The sequence below is a fragment of the Cyprinus carpio genome, chromosome A23 (assembly GCF_018340385.1).
Source record: "Cyprinus carpio isolate SPL01 chromosome A23, ASM1834038v1, whole genome shotgun sequence".
In the NCBI taxonomy this organism is placed as follows: domain Eukaryota; kingdom Metazoa; phylum Chordata; class Actinopteri; order Cypriniformes; family Cyprinidae; genus Cyprinus; species Cyprinus carpio.
Window position 1 is genome coordinate 1,527,597 of NC_056594.1, and position 20,188 is coordinate 1,547,784.

The window sequence follows — 20,188 nt, forward strand, 5'->3', positions numbered from 1 at the left end:
TATAACAGAACAGAAGATGATAAATGTAAAAAAATGAAACGTTGCCTTGGCAAATAACCAAAATAAGGTACTAAAGTACTAAAATACTAAAATAAAGTACAAAAAAAATGAAGCTTGAACTGTAATTTTAAAAAGAAGAGAAAAGGAATGACAAAAGACAAAATTGATTTTTAACTTTTGAACTAAACTTTAGTTAGTTTTGAAATAAAAATGTAAATAAAAATATAACAATAAAAGCTAACGCTTAATAACTACTATAATAGATAATGAACAACAGTAGCACATCTCCAGTCCTCGCAGGCAGCTTGAAGACGTGTGTGTGTTACAGATGATGCTCTCAGTGCACAGATCTGAGAGAGACACAGATCAGACCAGATCAGCCCTTCACACACTCACAGCATCGGATCCAGCGTGCTGTGCTGTGTTGCTGTGAGAGGATGCGCGTGGCACGTCAGCACTGCAGTCACACACACACACACACACACACACACACACACACACACACACACACACACACACACATTTATATGTATGTATGTATGTATGTATATATATATATACACACACACTACCGGTTAAAAGTTTGGGATCAGTAAGACTTGTAATGTTTGTTTAAAAGAAGTCTCTAATGCTCATCGAATCTCCATTTTTTATTTATTCATTTTTTTAAATATAGAAAGAAATATCACCGACACCGGAGGACGACGAATGAACTCAGAGTGCTTTCAGATAAATAATACCGTGTTAAAACATTTTACTGTAGTACTGAAAGAAAAAAAATAACCTTAATTGATAATATATATATATATATATATATATATATATATATATATATATATATATATATATATATATATATAATAGAATACATATTAATAATTATTTTCTGTTCTTTACAGTATGAAGGATGATTTTATGTAAAACAGCAACCCACACAGACACAAAGACTTTAGCTGGGTTTTCACAGGCAGGGTCACAAATACTAGTAATTGTCAATTTTTTTTTTTTTTTTATGTAATGATTCAGATTTGTAAACTAAGTGGGAATCATTTTTAAAACTGAATGGTTCTTAAAAATGGTTCATATTTTTTGAAATCATATGAAAAAATTAAAGGGATAGTTCACCCAAAAATGAAAATGCTGTCATCATTTACTCAGCCTCATTTCGTTCCAAACCTGTACGAGATGCTTTCTTATGTTGAACATAGAAGATATTCTGAAGATTGCTGGAAATCAGTTGGTGGTTCCCATTGACTCCCATAGTATTTTTTTTCCTACTGTGGAAGTCAATGGGAACCACCAACTGATTTCCAGCAATCTTCAGAATATCTTCTATGTTCAACATAAGAAAGCATCTCGTACAGGTTTGGAACGAAATGAGGCTGAGTAAATGATGACAGCATTTTCATTTTTGGGTGAACTATCCCTTTAACACAAATACAGAGTAGGCTACATGTGTGTGGTGCACATGTGCTTTACACTAGATTTCTCCTGTTTCTATCAATCAATCAATCAATCAATCAATCAATCAATCAATCAATCAATCTATCTATCTATCTATCTATCTATCTATCTATCTATCTATCTATCTCTAGGGCCAGGGTTATATAGAATATAGTTTACATTGGTTTACATTTATTACATGTATCTAATACATTATTTTTATACATAAACAGGAGGAAGACTATAAATATTCTTGTGTTACAAATAATACTAAACACATTAAAGAAACATCTTTAGACAATGGCACAAGCCATTTAAAACCTCACATACTCAGAACTGGGTAATCAATCCAATGCAATAGAAGTTTAATATGAAAATGAACAATAAAAAAAGATGAGACACATACATTATCCTGAAATAAATTCAGCTGTGTTTAACTCTGTTGACTAATTTGAATAATCTACCCCAGGGGTGTCCAACTCAGTTCCTGGAGGGCCAGAGCCCACACCTGATCCAACTAATCAAGTCCTTCAGGCTTATTTGAAAACTGCACGGTATGTGTGTGTGTGCTCCGATCCTCCAGGATTGAGTTTGCCAGCCCTGATCTACCCATATCTGCATATTATGGTCACAGCTTTAAAGTTTACTACTATGCCTGCAACAAAACCTAATATAGTTAATAATAACAACAGAAGGCTGCTTGGTTTGAAAGTGTCTTGTGTGTGAGTGGCTCTTCAATTCCTCACACTACTGACAGATGTCCCCGCACCTTTAAGAGTTATAGATCATACAGGTCAACACAAACCCAGCACTTCCAAACACCTTCACAGAGTGCATCAGAGCTGGAGCGGAGCGCCTGTTGAAAAGTGTGGGGCAGACAAAGCCCAGTTTTATTTAATTCTCCAAAACATTTCAGCCAGAAAACATTCTCTCTACAGCCGCGGGTACATCTCATTACTCATAACATTTGCATTTCCATGAATACACTACAAAATACTGAGCAGTGTTACATCAACAAGACTTAAGACATACTTTAATACATTATGGATTCAATAAAATGAATTGTACTGAATTTACACACTCCTATCTGATTTTTACTGGCCATAACCAAGTAAGACCATCTGTGTATCGTGAAAGAAACTAAGAAAAAAATTAAATCCTGCTTGATTGGGCTGCAATCAAACAAGAAAAAGCAAACAGAAACAACAGTTATTAACCCGACAGCATGGCAGTGCACTGGACAACATCAGCTTCCGGGGTTCAGAAGGTTATTAACATGTACCCACGATGCACCTCTTCCTCAGGCGCACACATGCTGCTGGTAACACATACAGACGCCTTGGAAAATAGCTCCATCCAGCCCTTCCAGATCACATTAAATAAATGTCCGTCTGTGTCTGTCCTGCAGTCCTCAGTCGTAGTGTAGCGCCGTGAAGAAGATGATCCACACCACCTGCAGACAAACACACAGCGCTATCACACACCTCTGGAGAATGACAGCGCTACTGAGAAACATGAATCAAACACCAGAACGTAGAGCATGCTTTCTATTCATCAGATGTGTGTGTTTTTAACACTGATGTTTCCTGAGCTGTAAATCAGCATATCTGAATGATTTCTGAAGATCATGAAGACTGGAGTAATGATGCTGAAAATACAGCTGCACATCACAGAAATACATTACATTTTAATATATATTCACATAGAAAACATTTTAAAATTGTAATAATATTTCAAAATATTACTGTTTTTCAGTGTTTTTGATCAGATAAATGCAACGAAGCCCAAACTTCTGCACAGTAGTGTATAATGTTTTGTTTTTTAAGATGAAAAGAAATTGTGCTGCTTATAGTTTGTGAGTGTGTTTGTACTCGACACAGAAGCCGCAGCGTGTCCAAATACAGTTTTCATTCTGGAGTTTATGCTCTGCAGCACTGAAAAGGCTCTTTATTATGTTCTGTGCTTCTACAAAGCGACGGTTCAGACACAGTCTAACAGGTTTAACAGGAAAAAGCCAAATGTATCTACCAGAAACAAAGCAAATGAAGTCATGAAGCCCTCTTTGGTGAGCTCCCATGTGCCCCCGTACTCCTCCTCATCCACCTGCTGGAAACTGCTGATGTACACGTACAGGACGCCTGCGTTGATGACACAGAATCTGCAGGAAACACAATCACAAATCACGGATGATGTCTTCACGATCTCATGAAGATCAGGCCGAGGCTTGGCTGCACTCACATGGCTATCCCCAGAAACCCTTTCAGAGGTGCCACACCCCATATCACGCCCAACACGACAGCGATGATTTGCCGGAACCAGTAGACGACATCTAAAAACTCATCCTGCAAAAAAACAACAAATTAATCTACAAAAACATCCAGAAGAGAGCATAATGAAAAAACATGCATATATATGTGTATGATAATAAATAGGGAGCAGCACATGCAGTAATCTGTTGAAGAGCCCAATCCCTACACACAACACCTAAACGCCTGAACCCTTTTCTCTTAGATTATGGCCATTTGACTTCTAGCAGTGTCCGGTGTTCCCCATACACTGAGTTATTTGTGGCGGCTCGTCACTATATCAAGACTGACCGCCACAAATATATTTTTCAAAAGGATTCCACTTCGTTGAATAAACGGAGCACTGCACGTTTCGAAATTAAAATGCAGCGCCGGTGTTTTTATATGAATGCATCATTGAAAAGAACCGACCGTCTTTAGAAACGCTTATTAAGTAGCGCTTATTTGATTTCAGCCGTTACCGTGGAAACCGCTATATCTCCCGCTTCAACAGCGCCTCCTGCTGGCAGAGAATTAATCAAGTCTGTGGGAAACACTGGTGTGTGTCAGCAAACATGAACAAAAAGCATGCTTCAGAGCAGTTTTGAGAAGGTGTATTATTATACTGAGGGGATTATATTACTATATAAAGGGGGATATTAAGGGGACACTTAATATCAAGTCGACGATATCGCTGGATTGCACAGATAGTATTTAAACTGAACTGAGCTGGATGATGACTTCACTGAATTCAGCGATGAACTGCCTTTAACTTTAAACTGTTTACTATTTTCCTTTTGCATTATTGACACAGTATTTTACTATTTAATACTGTAAATGCTTTGACACAATCTGTACTGTTAAAAGCGCTATATAAATAAAGGCGAAGATGTAATATTACTATGAATTAGGCTACTACTACTGCTGCTATTAACATATTGCACCCTGCAATAATCATTTACTCAAACTCGCTTTTATGAGACAAAGAGGGGAAAAATCGGCCAAACATCAACCAAAAAATAAAAAATAAAAAAAACAGCATCATATATCGGACATCGGCTGCCCTGGTTTCTAAATATCGGCACGAGCCACATAAAAACCCTTATCGGTCGACCTCTAATAGCTGACACTTAAATTAATTGTTTTGCCACTTTTGCACTTGTTATTAATGTATTTTGAAAGCAAAGGGCACTTTATTTTTTCCAAAAAAAAAAAAAGCAATGTTTATTTGTTATGCATGTTTATTAAATTTATTAAAGTTTTGTAATAACCAATTGCTCCGGTCCGGACCTTTGCCACTGATGAAAATTCAGATTTGAACCTCTGAATGTAGACTTTGAGAGCCCTTGTTATAACACACACTATAATAACAGATCCATAACGTGCATCAGTGGCCTGACTGGAGTGTGAGACATGAGAGTGAAGCAGACCTTCTCGTCCCACACTGCTTTACAGCTGACGGCTCTGCTCCACGAGGACTGCTTCAGTCCTCCGTTCCCCGCGTGAAGCTCCTCTCTCCGCCTCGAGCTGCTCGTCATGATCAAACACGCGCCGCGACGTCTGAACACTCGATCCGGACTCCACGGTCTTCTGCGAGCGCTGCTTCTCGTCCCACATTGACACAGCTCTGCGCGTGCGCGGCGAAGTCATCCCATCCAATGAGCGAACGCGACGTCTACACGGTCAGCCAATGAGAGCGCAGAACTGGCCTCAGACGCACGCGTCCTCTAGAGGCGCGCGATGATCACTGCAATGCCAGAAAGCGTTATTCAATAAACCAAAAAATGAGCTCAGAGAAAGACTTCGTTTGCATATATTGTGTTTCTTTCATTACAGAGTAAAATGTGCATAATAAATCATTGTATTTACAAGAACTGGTGGCAAACAATAACATCGTGACGAGAACGAATAAAGCATTTAATCAATCTGCTGTCGGTTCCTTGTTTTGCTTTCCCCATATTTGAGATAGTTTTTTTTGTTTTGTTTTGTTTTTTAAGTAAAGTAAAGTGTGAGGCAACAGGCTCTGTCTTGTTGAAATTTGTGTCTTAAATATTTTATAATATGTAGAAAATGTCATAAAAGGCAGCAAGATGGATTCTCTAGACACTGCTATATTGTGAATATATTAAGTATATCTCGCTTTGTGTTGTGTATAACAGCTAGTCTCGGCCAGCGATATGTAACCCTTATGAGGATTTTAGAAAATGCATTTTACTTTGACTGCCTTTATTTTGCTGTCAACGCTGGGCTGTTGACTTCAGATAATTCAATATGTTTAATGCAAAAATAAAAATAAATAAATTATACACTGAAGACTTCACACTGAAAAATAAGTGCACTCTAAATACCCGGATGATGCACTTAAATAACCGACAAACCGAAGTGTGTCACTTCATTTTTATTTTTTTTAATTGCAGAATATGCATATACAAATATTTAAGTTATTTTTTATATGAGCTAGAACATTTCAGCAGAAATACATATTACACGAGTACAATCAACTTTGCATAATGTTTCATTCCCACATAAACCAAAAAGGAAGGAACAAAAAACAAAAAAAACAAACAAAACAAGGCACAGCAAACAGATGTCAATCGTGGTGCATTAAAGATCTCATCATATTTCTTCAAAAATAAGTATTTTTTTATTAATAATTATTCTTAGTGATTTGATTAAATGTTCTACTTCACATAATACATCTATAAGAGTAGGTATTTTCTAAAGAAATGTTTGTTTGTGAAAATAAAATTTTGCCACAAGGAATAGAAAGTTAACAGTAGATTCTAGAGATTTGTTTTGGTTTTCAAAAAAAAAAAACATACTTAATGCGTAAATTACAGTTCATATTAACTTTAGAAAAACAATAGGAAGTCAAATCATTCCAGAACAGCGATGAAACATTACATGAAATAAATAAATAAATATTAATAATAATGTTGGAAACTTCACGCACTCGCCTGTCGCAGCTTTAATCACGTAGCAATGGGGGCGGGGCTATCAGACTCGATGACAAATGTTGACAAAATAACCGAATAAACTCACACACATAATTTTCATTCTGCTTTCTAAACACTGACCGGACACATAAAGACTATTATCGATTATTATTAAACTACTATTATCTGAATGCTTGACATCCCTAGTTTTGGTTTAAAAGTATATTTAGAGTGAAATGCACCAAACAAACACATCTGAACTGAATTCACAGCATTTCTCCGAAGGTGACGTAACATTCAGAAAAACTGTGTAGGAAAAATGATGTTAATACAAAATAATTTTTATAAAATCGTCTGCTAGAGGACTAAATGTAAACGTGAATATTTTCACATATTTAAATAATTTGTTTTATTACAGTGAAAATATAAACGCCATTAATATAGACAACAAAGCATGCTGTTGTTCCTGCACAGAGTAAAGGGTCTTTATATATGACAATATAGGCTATGTAAAACACACACACACACACACACACACACATAATGCAATCTTCTGTTTAAGAGGATGCACTCACTAGGGATTCTTGGCATCAGTTATTTTCAAAAGCCTCTAATTTCTCGAGCATGCAGGCTCCCTCTTTCTTGTAGCAGCAAAGCTTTAACCACAGTAACATTGTAGTTACACAGATTACACAAGCTTAATTGCTCTGGCGCATCACTGTAATTTAACCTCACCGAAACTTTCCCACTGTTTTCTCCGCTTGCTTTGAGCAGAAATAACTTCTCATGCGTGGCAACAAGTGCTGCAGTCGTAACTTTGAGTGTTTGACTGTGACTTATTATCACTATATTCATCATCATCATCATCATCATCATCGGGGCTCCGGGCGCCGGTGACGCACACGGTCACGTGACCCTGCCGCTGGTGACGTGCGCGTGAGTTTCTTTCCCCGTCTGTTTAACACACACACACTCTCTCACACTCGACTGGACATAAACACGAGTGAGGGGCCTTTGTGTTGCTCTCATCCCTGTCCTCCGGCGCAGGCTGAGCCGAGCTGTGCTAGCGGCGCGGGTGAGTTTGTGTTTGACTTTTATTGTTACGCATCGACCTCGCAATCTATCATTTCAGCCGCGAGACTGCACTGATGCGTTACAGTGACTGTGTGTGTGTGTGTGTGTGTGTGTGTGTGTGTGTGTGTGTGTGTGTGTGTGTGTGTGTGTGTGTGTGTGTGTGTGTAATGGCGACAGGAAGAAGGGGTGGGTTTGTAGTGTGTGGTCTTTAATATCTGATCATATTTCACAGTATTAGTATTGACAGAGACTAAGGTTGATCAGAATAATGGCACACGTGTGTGATCAGACATGCACTACATGCATGTGAAGTACTGGTGCTGAGATCACTGACGTGCTCAAGAGTTCATTCATATTGTAGATAGGTTGCTGGATCATTTATTTATGCATATTTCCAGACTGTCCATCTAGTCAGTGATCACTGTTTGTTTTCATTTCTCCATAATCACAACTCTGGATGTATTGTTGACAGTGTAGCATTGTAGCATTGAATGATAAACAACTTTTTTAATTTCCCCATGTGTCAGATTGGTGGTTTGGTTAATGGATAGTGCACAATATGCAGTTTGAGAAAAATGTAAGATTAATGTTTATTTAAAGTTTTACCGGTGTTCATTTAAATCTGCCATTTTTAATAGATCACATTTGGTGTTATTAAATTGTATTATGCATATTTCTTTTTTTCAGTGGCCGCCCTGCACTATAGCATCATCTATCAATATCTGTCAGTATCAGTCATTAAAAAAGGGTAAACTTTGAGGTGGTAGACGCTTTTCAATCATTAAAGGTTAATAGTAAATTGTGAAAGGGATAAACATCTAAAAAATCTTGTAAGATCAACCACGAAGCACATTTCTGTCCCGAAGCTCAAGGCTGTCTGAAGTGAACGTGCAGGGCCTGGCGTTTGATTCAAGGAAACCATCAATCTGGTGGATTTGCCAGCTTTTGTGGGCCTCTCCTCCTCAGAAGGTCATGGGTGATGTAACAGTGCTCTTTTACATCTCAAAATGACTGAGCTGTTCCCTTTAAAACAGGTCTGTATGTTAGGAATGACAGTCGTCTGAAAATATTTTATTACGTTGGACCTTTCGTGGTGATATGTTTTGTTTTAATGCTTTTTCATATATCATAAAACCCTATATCACCAGTTAAAGTAACAAAGCAATGTAGTGGCTCTGTAAAAGGGATTTTACACTCAGTTAAAGGTTCTGTAAGTATGTCTTACTGGTTTTACTTTCCTTTCCTTCGTCCCAGCTTCCAGGTGGGATTATTGCAAATCTATCCCCTAACAAAACCTGGAAACGTTCCCTTGGCTTGGTCCTGAGCGTGAAGGCGTCTGAAATCAGGACAAGGGTTGCGGGTCCCTGCGTGTGCGTTCTAGCGGCTCTGGTCAGCACGAGCTGGCACTGCACTGCCTCGCTGGTTAGGAGACTGTGATGTCAGCCATTTTAGGTTGGACAGCAGAGCGTGTGGTGTGCCGCCATTTTTTTCCCCTCACTCTTCCATTTTTAACTGAGCCTTAACACCTTAGTTGCTGGTGACATCGAGTCAGTGCCACTCTGCGTTGAAAGAGCCAAATGCTCTTTGGTATCTTTAAACTTACTGGCGTATTTTATACAGTTGAAGTTGCATTTTCAATAATAACCGAACTGACCAATGCATACAAAACAGCCATACATAAACAGCCTATGCCATTGGCCTAATTGATGAAGAGGTCTTATTATTGTCAGTGTAAAAAAAAAAAAAAAAAACTTTTGACTTTTCTTACCAATTTAAAATAATGCATGCAAAGTTGAACACGTTTTCACCTGAGAGAGTCAACGTGCATAAGTGTGTCACTGAGACCGAGGTCTTTGAGAAGGGAACGAGTGGACGGCATGCTATTGACAATGAGTGAGAACAACCACACCTATCCAGCTCAGTGTGAAATAGGATCAGGGACTGCTCTCGCCACTCACAGCGTCCGGAAAAAACAAGCCAGGGAGAGCCAGGAACCGAACGCCGTCTGTGGGTTGACCACTGTGTGTTAACTCAGTGTGTACGTGAAACAGAGTTGTGTGTGTGTGTGTGTGTGTGTGTGTGTGTGTGTGTGTGTGTGTGTGGGTGGGGGTGTGTGTGTGTGTGTGTGTTTGTGTGGGTGTGGTGCTGACGACCCGTCTCCCTGCAGACTGGGCTGAACTTATGAGGGAGAGAGAGGGATTGGGGGAGGGGAGGTTAAGGCGAGCAGAGAAACCGACGGTGGGGTACATGTGTTTTCGCCAAAGCAAACGTAATGGAGAGAGAACAGATTTTAACCCCAGCTACACAAAGCCATGTTTATAGTGTTTACCGCTCCCGGACGCGTTCTTACAAAACATCCACATGGTTCAGGATTGGTCAGTTTAGGCACTATTGTGGCATTGTTTATTTACATGTTCTCCAGAGAGACAAAGATATTCTGTTTGTCTGTAGTGAGCCCACAGGACGATGGCTGTCTGACTGTACAGGCCTCAGATTTTTGTTATGGTATACACTCACTTATTTGTGTCTTTTAACATTGCATTTAAGTATTACCAAACCAGTGATCCATGACCTTTTTGTCTCAGTCAGACCTTAGTAGAGTAGTGGTTGATCAGTATTCGCAAACTTTTACATATGGCCCCAGTTGAAGCGTTAGCTAATTTTTAAGCAAACAAATTGGCAGACGATCCATAGGCTCATTCAGGTTTTCGCAGCTGATTCGAGAGCTGCTCAACGCAAAGGCAGCTTGGCTCTCAGGTTGACCACTCACTAAACAGCTCATGGTGGAACATTCCAGAGCCTTTGGAGTGAGCCAGAGAGGAGGAGGAGGAGGAGATGTGGGGGGGGTAACGGCTCTGTGATTGTTGGATGAGGGTGGAAAAGGGTGTGTGTGAGGGGGGTAGGGATGGGGAATTGGTATCAAGGCAAAAATTCCTTGCTGAAACACCTCACTGCTTCCTACGACAGTTAATGGCCCCTCCCCAGCTTCCCAACACATGTGTACACACACGCTCGCACCTCGGCCCAAACTTACTGACCCAGCCCCCACTCGTCTTCTCATCTTCTCGTCCTCAGGGTCTGACCAGTGTGATGGATGTCAGGCCCGCCTACCACGCAACCCCTTTGTGTTGGTTATGTGACCCAGCAGCATTGGCAGGGCCATGCCCCCTTTTTCTGAACTACATGGCAACGCTGCAATGAAGGCCTTTTCCATTTTCTGGGAAAAGAGGATATCGTGGCAGTGTGTTATATTTGCAAGGGTGAAGCCCCACTTACTCCTGACAAGCACATGATCGCATAGAAGTGCTTAGTTTAGAATCGGCCGTCTTTGCTTCTGGGCTCACTCACTCACCATTTTGTGGCAATCACCTGAGCCATAAATGCAATGTGACTAATCACTCTGAAGCTGCAGGAAAATGATATAATGACAATGTCAGTTGGCTGATGCCACCACGAGAACATGCACAGCTCATGATAGATGCTAGTTTTAAAGTTTTGGTACTATAACATTAAGAGCAGCAGACAATTAAAAATAAGCAAAGTATGTTTTGCATATTTAATTGCCATCCAAAAGTTGGGCAGTGGAGATGTTTTAAACTATACAATAAAAATCAATGGAGATGTATATGCAGCTTGCAAAAAGTTTTATGTAGTCAGAATATAAGATTTTTTTTTATTGGCCACCAATGGAGAATAATACTTTAGGATTCAGATAATTGTGTAATTACAGCACCTACCAGCAGGGGCTAACTAGACCATGTTAACACACCAAAGCTTTCCTTTGTCCCTATGTGACATGGTAGAACTGGAGAAAGTTGTACTGTTCCCATAAGACTTTTCAGCTTGGTTATTAGTAATATATATATATATATATATATATATATATATATATATATATATATATATATATATATATATATATATATCCTTCAAATCCCTATCATTTAGAGGGTTAACCTGCAGATAAGAAACTGTGCTGCCTTGTTCCTGGGTATGTTTACAGTCTATGTCTATGTGCAGAGAGTATGTTTACTCTCTATTTTTTGTCTCTTGCTCCTCATTCTTCTTTTGCCATTTTGAAGCAGTACTTACAACCTGGATACGATCCATCAGCGCAAAATGAGACTACTTGTAATATTTCCCCGTTTTAAGATTTTGATCAGGAGTGAATATTGAAATTTGTTTTCTCACATTTTTGGTATGATAAAATCAGCCAGGTTTGATGGATAGCATGTCTAAAAAAAGTTAAACGTTTTCAGAGAGGGGATGGGGTGTGATGGGTTTTGAGGACGCTCCGTAAACAGAATGAGAGGCTGTAAAAGGATCTTTGAAAGTTGCTCAGTCATCAGGGACAGACATAAAAGCAGCTCTTCTCTTTTGTACTGTAAGTGAAAAAACATTTAAAGATAGAAGGTCGATAGGCAGCTTTTTGTTATTTTAGTATAATAACTAAATTGAGCTTGATTTCTGTGGTTCTTAAAAGCTGTTGTTTTTTTTGTCTTTACAGATGATCTGATGCCTGAGACCATTAAGGACATGGGATACTTATAACGACTTAATGATAATGTCCATCAACAAGTTCTGTAAGAGTGGATAACCATAATAATTAATCAGGATTCTCACTGGAGACTAAGTAGACCGAACCATGGCTAGCAAGAGGAAGTCCACCGTGCCGTGCATGATTCCTGTAAAAGCCATGCATCTGCAGGATGACTTTGAACGGGGCAGACTTTATCCTCCAGCCAAGGACATTGGCTTTTCCCTTACAGAGGAAGCAAGTGGAAAAAGCAGTCAAAGTTTGGATGAGTCCTCTGGGCAAGAGGCAGGTGATACCTATAAAGATGATGGCATTTACACTTGTAGGCCATGTAACTTTGAGACCCAGGACCTAAATCTTTTCCTCGATCATGTATACAGTGGGCACCCAGATTTCCGCATTGACCCCTGTTTTCGTTGTGTGGACTGCGGGACAAGTGCTGCAAAATTTGAGGGCTTAGCACTGCACAATGCCCGTGTCCATCCCAGTACAATAACCACCACACTTCAGCTCAAAAAGAAGGACAACAGGATCCTGGTAGAGCAGAGTCTTTGCGTGGAACCTTGTGAAAGCAGTAGCTCTAAAGAATCTGAGATATCTATCACTAAGACGCCAATCATGAAAATGCTGAAGGGTAAATCAGAACCCAAAAGGATTGTAGTTTCCCACCCTGCAACTGATGACCCTCTCTCCTCTATTACCAAAGTGGTGGAGAAAAGTGACTCTCCTGCAGTTACTGTCACTCATGTGCCCACTATTGTACACAATGGAGCAGCCAGCAAAGTTGCCCTGCCATCGGCCATACAGATCGTTAATGGCTCTGGGGCTTTGCCCATGCTGAAGACAGCTGTTACACAAGTTGTATCTGTTGTGCAGAACAGAAGTCTCAATCAACACTCTGCTCCAATCACTGTCTCCTCATCCCACTCCTCTTCAGCATCCTCCTCATCAAGTACTAAGAATCTTCCAAAAGTAATGATCCCCCTCAGCAGCATTCCTACCTACAATGCATCCATGGACAATAGCAGTTTCTTAAAGACATCCTTTAGCAAGTTCCCTTATCCAACCAAGGCTGAGCTTTGCTACCTTACTGTAGTCACCAAGTACCCCGAGGAGCAGATCAAGATCTGGTTCACAGCACAGAGGCTGAAACAAGGAATCAGCTGGTCTCCAGAGGAAATAGAAGATGCCCGCAGAAAAATGTTCAATACCATCATACAGGCAGCACCCTCTAACAGCCAACAGCAACGGCACACCCACCACACCACTACCCAGCCAACTATCACAGTTCTGGGCACAACTGGCATCCCTCACTTCTTACAAGGTAGCCTGGTTGGCCAAGGAGGGGTGATTGTCACCCAGCCGATGATGGCTAATGGAATTCAGGTCAGCAGTGCCCCTGTTGCATTAGCCGTAACACCTAAACCTCAGGCTGCTGCAAAGCATACGATGCAGGCCAGACCCGCCGCAGCCCTGGTAGCCGATAAAGGAATCAGCATGGTTTTAGGCACTGTTGGTAGCAGCAGTAGTGGAAATTGCAGTAGTAGCAGCAGCAATGCTAGCAGCAGTTCAAGCAGTATTAGCAGTACTAGCAGCTTATGTAGCCAGGCTAGCGTAATCAGTATTGGTAGCAGCAGCAGCAATGCTAAGGTCAATACACCGGGTACTGATGCCACTTGCATTCAAAGCAACGGTACTATTGTGAAAAGTGAGAGTAAAGGCAATTCTGAGGTTAAAAGCAACATTAACAGCAAGAACAGTGTTTCAGCTGCCAGTACCACTCTAGCCACGACCTCTGCATCTGTGACTACAACAGATAGCGCAGTACCAAGTAAATCAGACTCTCCTGTCTCTGTGAACTCTCGTATATTCTCCAACACTAACATCCTGGACGCCAGCTTTAACAAAACAAAAAAGTCCCAGGAACAACTGGCAGCCTTAAAGGAGAGCTTCCTTGTAAGCCAGTTTCCTAATCAGGAGGAAGTAGACAGACTTATAAGCCTAACTGGTCTGTCTGTACGTGAAGTACGGAAATGGTTCAGTGACCGCCGCTACCACTTCCGGAATCTGAAGGGTTCAAGGTCAAGCGGCGGAGGTCAGACTGTTACAGCTAGTGGTAGCATTTCCCAACTGGATACTCTTGCTGCTGTAGACCTGTCCGAAAACAGTACACCCCCAGAGAGGCCCAAAACCCCCCAGCAGTCACCTCTCAGCCCCTCACAGACGTCATCCCCACCAACTCCAACACGGCGTCCTCCACGCCCCCCGTCGCCAGATTTCACAGCTATACGCTACAAAGAGCGAGAGCCGCACCAGGTTCGCACTTTGGAGGCCAGCTTTGCACAGGACCCAGATCCATCTAGTGAAGAAGTTGACCGGTTAAGAGCAGAAACAAAGATGACTCGCCGTGAGATCCACGGTTGGTTTGCCGAGCGACGGAAGAGGGTAGCGGCAGAGAAGAAGAAAGAGGAAGCTGAGAGGGCAGAAAGGGAAGACAATGATGCAGAAGAGCATGGAATAAAAAAGGAAAAAAGCAGCAATGAGGAGACCCATGAAGCAGAAGATTCCTCCAAGGAAACACAACAAGAGGACCAACAGAAGGATGAGAGCGGTACTGAGCCGAAAGTTAACCCTATCAAAATCAATCTCAAAATGCTGAAAGTTACTGAATCTAATGGAAAAGGAGAGCCAGAGGGCAGTCAACTGAATGAGGCTACCAAGGTGGCACAATCTCTCTCTCAGACAGCTGTTCCTCAGACCTCCCCATACCGAGGAAAGAAGACACCGGAACAGCTCCACCTGCTGAAGCAAGTCTTTGCACGCACCCACTGGCCCAGTAGTCCCCAGTACAATGATCTGATAACTAAAACAGGCCTGTCACGACCAGAGGTGGTACGCTGGTTTGGAGATTGCCGCTATGTCCTGAAGAATGGTCAGCTCAAGTGGCTTGAGAGTTACCAGACCATGGTAGACGAGGAAGACTTCCAGAAAGCCAACATTAGCATCCTCAAGGAGCACCTAGATAAGCATGGTAAACTAGATGAGACTAAGTTGGAGGAGATTGTCAAATCAAGTGGGTTAGGTGAGGAATCAATCCGGCGGTGGTTTGCCAATAAGATGCCACTTTTATTGGAGGAAAGCAACTCTGAGAGCACAGCAGGTGTGATGACTGGATCATCATCTGCAACCCCAACTGAAGCTGCTCTAGCGTCACAACATCCAGACCATGACGAGGTGGAGCGGTCAGGAAGCAGCCTAATCTCTAAGGATCAAACCACAGTAGTTGACATATCAACAAGTACTAAACAAGGTGATTCATTTTCTGCCATCTGAGCTATGACTTACATTATATCTTATTTAAGGACAGGATTAGCCCTTAGATTGTCCAGTATGCGATTGTTGTTTAATACTAGTGTGTTCATTTTCGCAGAGTCTGACTGAAGAGGAGAGTGGATGCATGACTTAATGTGAAGCGATATCAACCCATGGGATTACAGCACATGTGGCCTTTAATTGAAGGCTTTTTTTTTTTCTTTTTTTAAACGATTAAACTTTAACAGGAGCACTGGAGAACACATCTGCAAAAAGAAAAAAACTCTCCCCAAATGAATATTTTCGTTAATAGCTGTCAGACATGGTGTGGATTATCAAATATCAGGATGCACCCCTTCACCAGCCAAGCTGCTTTTTCGATTTGGATGGGATAGAGGGGAAAACAGACCTTAACTTCATGAAGTGAGAGACCCAAGTTGAAGTTCACGGAGAAGTTTTTCTTAGATGTGAATTTCCTGTCTTTTTCTTCTGGGGAGGAATTACCATTTTTAGGGGACTAATGGTGGAACGAAGTGCAAACTGCACAGCTCTCATTGAGCCCTTTTGTAATTCTTAAAATATGACTGACATAATTGCACCTCAGAGAGGTTGAGTTGTATGCTGTAGGTGAGCATCAATCCCATAGCACATTTTTCCCCCCGAAATGTCAAAGTAAAAGAACCCCTAAAGTCATGATTATTTGTGTCAAAACAGATTCACCAGTGTGAACGCTTAGGCTTGTATGATTTTTACAAATACTATTTGCAGAATAAAATTAATATTACAAAAAATGGTCATGGTTTTTCAGGCTTGGAAAAAAGGAACGTCACCGCTCATTGTTGATTAAGTAGTTTATTCTCAGGCTTGATTATGTTTCATATGAAAAGCAAAATTAAAACACATACTTCCTCCAATATAGCATAGGCACATTACAGAAAAGGCTTGGTTGTAAATAAGAACATTGGTAACAAAACGCTGATGCAAGAAAGCATTGAAAAAGGCATACATGTCCAACAGGGAAATCTTTCGTTGATGTATATATGTATACATACACCAAGGCACATGAACAATGAGGCAAGAGAATAGCAGAAACTAATTTACAGACTGGAGAAGGGCTACAGAAATACAAGGAGAGGGATTAACAATGAAAACAAATTGAGGGAATGGTGGCTAATTAGGAATAAATGTAAGGGAACTAGAACAAATTCCCTCTGAAGGCATCTGGCCTCGTCTTTTCCTCTCAAAGCTCAGGAAGTGATTATGGTCCCTGTGTCTTTCTGTAATATTTCTAGATTGTGTAATGCAAATTGGTATACACTAATCATTGCGAAAGACTAGAAAAAAAAAAGAGGAATGACAGAATTGATGCATACATCCAAAGGCGCAAGCCGGTTGCTTGAATTGCACATCCCTCTGTGTTAAAATGCCCCTCGTTTACAATTTTCTAATTAATTAGAATTTCTGTACATACCCATTCAGAGGAACATACAACAACGTAACATTATAATTTGAGGAGTAAATTCTGGAGCATCTTTCAGACTCTGAGCTGTCATGCACAGAACCAAATAAATACTGTGACAATAACGTAGCGGGCACAAGCGAGGGGAAAGGGGCAAACAAGCTCTCCATAAAAATGCACCTGGATCCCATGATCAGAGAGGCAGATAAAGCATCAGTGATTGAAAAGCAATGCGACAGCATCACAATGGCTTCTGTATATGGCTGTTAGACACGAAATGATTCCCAGAACTACATGGCATGTGTATGTGTGCAGTTCAGTAACATCTCATCCTCTACTGGTTAACATGAGAAACTTACCAGAGCTACAATAAATATGGCCTTGTTTTTACTGTACATCAGCTGTGAATACTGAGGTTTAGCAGTCTTAGCCTGTTTCTCGATCAGTGACAATCTGCATTAGGGCAATACTTTGACAACACGAAACTAGATGACTGCTTGGCACAAGGTATACATCTAAAGAAAGACTGACCAAAATGCCCTTCCTCCTGTCCACAGAAGAAGAAAAAAAAATGTATCATGAGTATTATTCAACGCTCAGGGTGTTCTACTAACCCAATGAAATAAGACAGACTTATGTGGTCCCAATTACCAGTCTACCTTTGGCTTTCTTAAAACTGACATCATGGTTAACACGCTATTAAATCATACATAAAACGTCCTCCCTATTTGATCTGACAAGACAATACATAATAAAAAGTCTTCAGGAACAAGACTTGATACAGTGTGGAGGAACAGTAAATGATAAATCACAGAAATGGTTTTAGAGGGATAAAACGGTCTGAAATAAATGGTCCAAGTTCTGTTCTGTAAACTAACTACACAATGTTTCCACAAAGCTCTCATAGCCCAAAACCCCCCACCTGAGCGGTTTGTGAATTCAAGTCCACCTGTGCAGACTGGCAAAACATAAAACACTCTCTGGTCACTTGACAACTTCATAATTTAATTGAAAGCAAAGTAAAGGTTGTTAAATGTTGAAGAATGTCTTCCTGAAGCTCAGACAGATACTACTTCAGAGAGATCTGCCACCTGCCTGTCACAAAAAAAAAAAAAACACACAAGCACATCCTGGGACGTGTCAAACACTTTAGTTCGGACAGAGGGAAGAGAAAGAGCAAGACACGCAATTAAAAAGGCCAAGCCTTCATGTTAAAAACATACTCGTATAGAAAAAAAAATGACATTATGAAAGTTTAAAACGGATGTTTAAATAATAAAAATAATCTGAAATGAAATAAAAATCTGGAGTGAGAGGCTCTTCGAGAGCAAATCAGCTGCAACGTTTTTCTAACCACACACACATTTATATATTTATATATAAGCCAGAGAGATAGAGTAAAGAAAAAGTATTATTACTCCATAAATGTTAACCTGGAATTGGTTTCAAAGTAATGAATGATACAACCCCCAATTTCAATTTTGAAACATTGGCCTTTGTCGTCCACCCAAATGCTGTCCTTGAGATCAGAACACCCCCATCCCGTCCCGTCCCGTCCGCCGCAGGTTCAGATTGTAGCTAAGCAGATAATTGTTCGTTTCTGTCCGTGAGCCGCAGCTCCGTTCACGCTCCGCAGGTCCCTCTGCCACTCGCGCGGCCCAGAGCGGGAGAGAGTCGCAGAGAGAGGGAGACCTGTCCGAAAACGCTGGCGATGACCACTTCCACGGCAGTCCCTGACATCATCAGCTCTGTAGGAAGCTTGTCGCTGGCCTTGCGTCCGCTCCGTCCATCTGTCGTGTGCTCAGCCGCTCGGGTTACGCACGGTTGTCGGCGCTGACGCGAGCCCTACGAAGCCTGCCAGAGAAGAGAAACACCACACACATCAGAATTCAGCCATCTAGTCTTGACTTCTGATCAACATTAAAATCTGGTCCACATTGTCCAGCCGCTCAAACAGGAAGAGAACCATTTCTTATTTAACAAAATAAGCAATAGGGAACATCTTCAGTACATAGTTTAGAATTAAAAAAAAGTTTGTTTTTTTTATATTAAAAACAAGTAAGCCCAGCCCAGATGAGAAAAAGTAATGCAAAAGTCATAATCCATTACTTTCAATAAAAAGTAACCAAGTAATGCAATTAGTTATTTATTTTTTTAGGGAGTAACGCAGTTGGATTAGAGTCACTGGATTTGTCAACTGGAAAAAAAAAAGCCACTGAAAAGTTCAATATACATCTGAAAAGCAGCGGGCACATTTCTGAACAGACACTTAAAACAGGAAGCATCGCCACTCAAATCAGCAGTGAACAAAACTAGTCAAAGCTAGTCGACAGTCGAGTAAATGCTGGCAACCTCTTGAAGTTATTTGTGACCGATGAACAGCACATTGTGTAAAAGAAAGTTTTCTTGCTTGTGCCAACTGAAAACCTACAACACGAGTCAGGAGAGACTCAGGGGTTTCAGTACTGAACATCAAACGGGTCATTCATGTAGATTTGGATAAGTTAATTTCAGTTAATCGCTCTGATGCCGTGTCCGGTGGAAGCCATTTAGCCCTTAACTAAGTTAGGACATTTTGATACTTAGAGCAGTTTTTGTTAAAGTGCCCCTATAATGCCATTTCCAATATTGTCTTTCATGCAGTTTATTGTAGCTGTATATGAATTTAAATGATCTGCAAAGCCGACAGTGCAAGATAAATAAAGTGTGTTGGCCGGCCACGAACACATCATTCTACTGACAACAGCTTCTCTAATCTCAACGTGGGATTCACAAAACGCTTGCAGCTGAAAGATGGATCAGTATCCTGTTTATTTGGACCAGCTGCTTCACTGAATCACAACCTGTAAGTATGAGAAATAATAGATGTTCATGTTTTCTATAGAGCGTTCAAAATACAGAACTATTGAAATAGGCGTATCGTTTCCGACACCATTGTACGCCGAAGACCAATCACAACAGACTAGGCCATCTGACCAATCAGAGCAGGCTCACGGAAAGGAGGTTTTTTTTGACCGTGCTTGCATATAATCCTATTGTAGGAGACTCCCAAAACAATATTAGGAACTGCAAAAATGGCATAAATGGGGCACTTTAAAACTTCTGTGAAAAATTTGCTGACTTAAGTTAAATGTCGTAAAAA

At 40.7% G+C, this 20,188-nt stretch overlaps 3 protein-coding genes across 6 annotated transcripts in view; 1 reads left to right on the plus strand and 2 right to left on the minus strand.

Moving 5' to 3' along the window:
* Positions 1 to 2,297: 2,297 nt before the first annotated feature.
* Positions 2,298 to 5,402, minus strand: LOC109066472 (respirasome Complex Assembly Factor 1-like). Its single transcript, XM_042712561.1, has 4 exons — positions 5,159 to 5,402; positions 3,682 to 3,785; positions 3,472 to 3,601; positions 2,298 to 2,896 (listed from the first exon to the last, which is right to left on the minus strand). Exons 1-4 carry the CDS (start codon positions 5,264 to 5,266, stop codon positions 2,855 to 2,857), a joined length of 384 nt encoding a protein of 127 aa, XP_042568495.1. The 5' UTR covers positions 5,267 to 5,402; the 3' UTR covers positions 2,298 to 2,854.
* A 2,183-nt stretch (positions 5,403 to 7,585) lies between these two features.
* LOC122135059 (zinc fingers and homeoboxes protein 3-like) lies at positions 7,586 to 19,411 on the plus strand. Of its 3 annotated transcripts, XM_042712560.1 has the most exons (3): positions 7,586 to 7,739; positions 12,246 to 15,585; positions 15,706 to 19,411. In XM_042712560.1, exons 2-3 carry the CDS (start codon positions 12,384 to 12,386, stop codon positions 15,714 to 15,716), a joined length of 3,213 nt encoding a protein of 1,070 aa, XP_042568494.1. In that variant the 5' UTR covers positions 7,586 to 7,739; positions 12,246 to 12,383; the 3' UTR covers positions 15,717 to 19,411. The 3 variants fall into 3 exon arrangements, with proteins under 3 accessions (XP_042568494.1, XP_042568492.1, XP_042568493.1); XM_042712558.1 differs by lacking the exon at positions 15,706 to 19,411 and having other exon boundaries at positions 12,246 to 15,623; XM_042712559.1 differs by lacking the exons at positions 7,586 to 7,739; positions 15,706 to 19,411 and adding an exon at positions 12,104 to 12,122 and having other exon boundaries at positions 12,246 to 15,623.
* LOC109071906 (1-phosphatidylinositol 4,5-bisphosphate phosphodiesterase gamma-1) overlaps positions 16,424 to 20,188 on the minus strand; it is a 37,204-nt gene continuing 33,439 nt past the window's right edge. For both annotated transcript variants that reach the window (XM_042712557.1, XM_042712556.1), the window contains exon 33: positions 16,424 to 18,900. In XM_042712557.1, coding sequence (XP_042568491.1) covers positions 18,861 to 18,900 — 40 coding nt within the window. In that variant the 3' untranslated portion in view covers positions 16,424 to 18,860. The remainder of the gene's footprint in view (positions 18,901 to 20,188) is intronic.

Excerpts from the sequence above, each read along its gene's own strand:
- LOC109066472 (XM_042712561.1), bottom strand. The coding sequence starts at position 5,266 with ATGACGAGCAGCTCGAGGCGGAGAGAGGAGCTTCACGCGGGGAACGGA. Across the intron at positions 3,602-3,681 it reads GGGTTTCTGGGGATAGCCAT|ATTCTGTGTCATCAACGCAG; the intron begins GTGAGTGCAGCC and ends TGTTTCCTGCAG. Across the intron at positions 2,897-3,471 it reads CTTCATTTGCTTTGTTTCTG|GTGGTGTGGATCATCTTCTT; the intron begins GTAGATACATTT and ends GTTTGTCTGCAG.
- LOC122135059 (XM_042712558.1), top strand. The coding sequence starts at position 12,384 with ATGGCTAGCAAGAGGAAGTCCACCGTGCCGTGCATGATTCCTGTAAAA.